This window comes from Amphimedon queenslandica, unplaced genomic scaffold (assembly GCF_000090795.2).
Source record: "Amphimedon queenslandica unplaced genomic scaffold, v1.1 AMPQUscaffold_1813_Cont26182, whole genome shotgun sequence".
Lineage (NCBI taxonomy): Eukaryota > Metazoa > Porifera > Demospongiae > Haplosclerida > Niphatidae > Amphimedon > Amphimedon queenslandica.
Window position 1 is genome coordinate 1 of NW_003557849.1, and position 907 is coordinate 907.

At 32.6% G+C, this 907-nt stretch overlaps 1 protein-coding gene across 1 annotated transcript; it reads left to right on the top strand.

Annotated features, from left to right (window-relative positions):
* Window positions 1-6: 6 nt before the first annotated feature.
* On the top strand, window positions 7-667 carry LOC109593372 (uncharacterized). Its single transcript, XM_020008476.1, has 3 exons — window positions 7-112; window positions 159-491; window positions 540-667. The coding sequence occupies exons 1-3, from the start codon at window positions 73-75 to the stop codon at window positions 554-556; spliced, it is 390 nt and encodes a 129-aa protein (XP_019864035.1). The 5' UTR covers window positions 7-72; the 3' UTR covers window positions 557-667.
* Window positions 668-907: the final 240 nt, after the last annotated feature.

Consider the following 907-nt stretch of genomic DNA (forward strand, 5'->3'; position numbering starts at 1 on the left):
GCTGACAGCAGTCGTCCTGATACTGTTCATGTACTGAAGTATGCTATACCATTGAGAGGATTACTGGAGCCAATGAAAATCAAAATTAACAGATCATTAAAGGAATTATTAGGTATTTTATGATATTATATCAATAACAATAATTATTTTGCCTATAGCTTATTCTGTTGGTACTAAGGATGGTCCTAATCCACAAAATGATATCAAGAAGCACCTGAATGATCTGAAACATTTCCTTTCAACTTCAGAAGCAATGTTTTGTGACAAAGCTAATGGTTGTAAGGAGGAACGAGTTATTAATACTTCTCAGTATAATGAGTTATTTGACAGGATGAATCGCCAGTCTTTATCAGAAAGAGTAGACCTTTTTATTAGAAAAATTGCATTTTTGCTTGAACTTTGTCCAGATCAATTTAGTAAATTTCTGTCAATACTGAATATCCAGGAAGACATTGCTCTTTCTACATTAGCTGGCAGGATTGCTGCTTCATGTAAGTTGTCAATCAATTTAAGTAAACTATTTATTTTATTCCATGCAGTAGAAAGAAGACAATGACTGTAGGAGCAGAGACATTGAACAATTCTTCTTGATAATAATGCACTTTTTATTTACTTGTATAATGTGTGTGCTTAAATGAAGTTTAATTTTTAAACAAGGCAATAATTAATAGAACAATTTGAATTTGTATTTCTACTTAGGTGCTTTAAATATCCTAGTACTGGTGTAAACTCTTTGTTGCACTCCTAAGTGGTACTGGAAGAATATACATCTATACCTACTGTTGTTTATATATAATTCTTAAAAGTAGAGCACCTACAGAATAGGCAGCTATATCATTGCAATGGATGGCCTCGGAATATTTAGCAGTTATTACCACGCCTCCATTAGTTACACTTCTCTCCAAGA

Bases quoted from the DNA above. Each gene is read 5' to 3' on its own strand.
- LOC109593372 (XM_020008476.1), top strand. From the start codon at position 73: ATGAAAATCAAAATTAACAGATCATTAAAGGAATTATTAG. The intron at 113-158 runs GTATTTTATGAT...TTTTGCCTATAG, and splicing joins ATCATTAAAGGAATTATTAG to CTTATTCTGTTGGTACTAAG.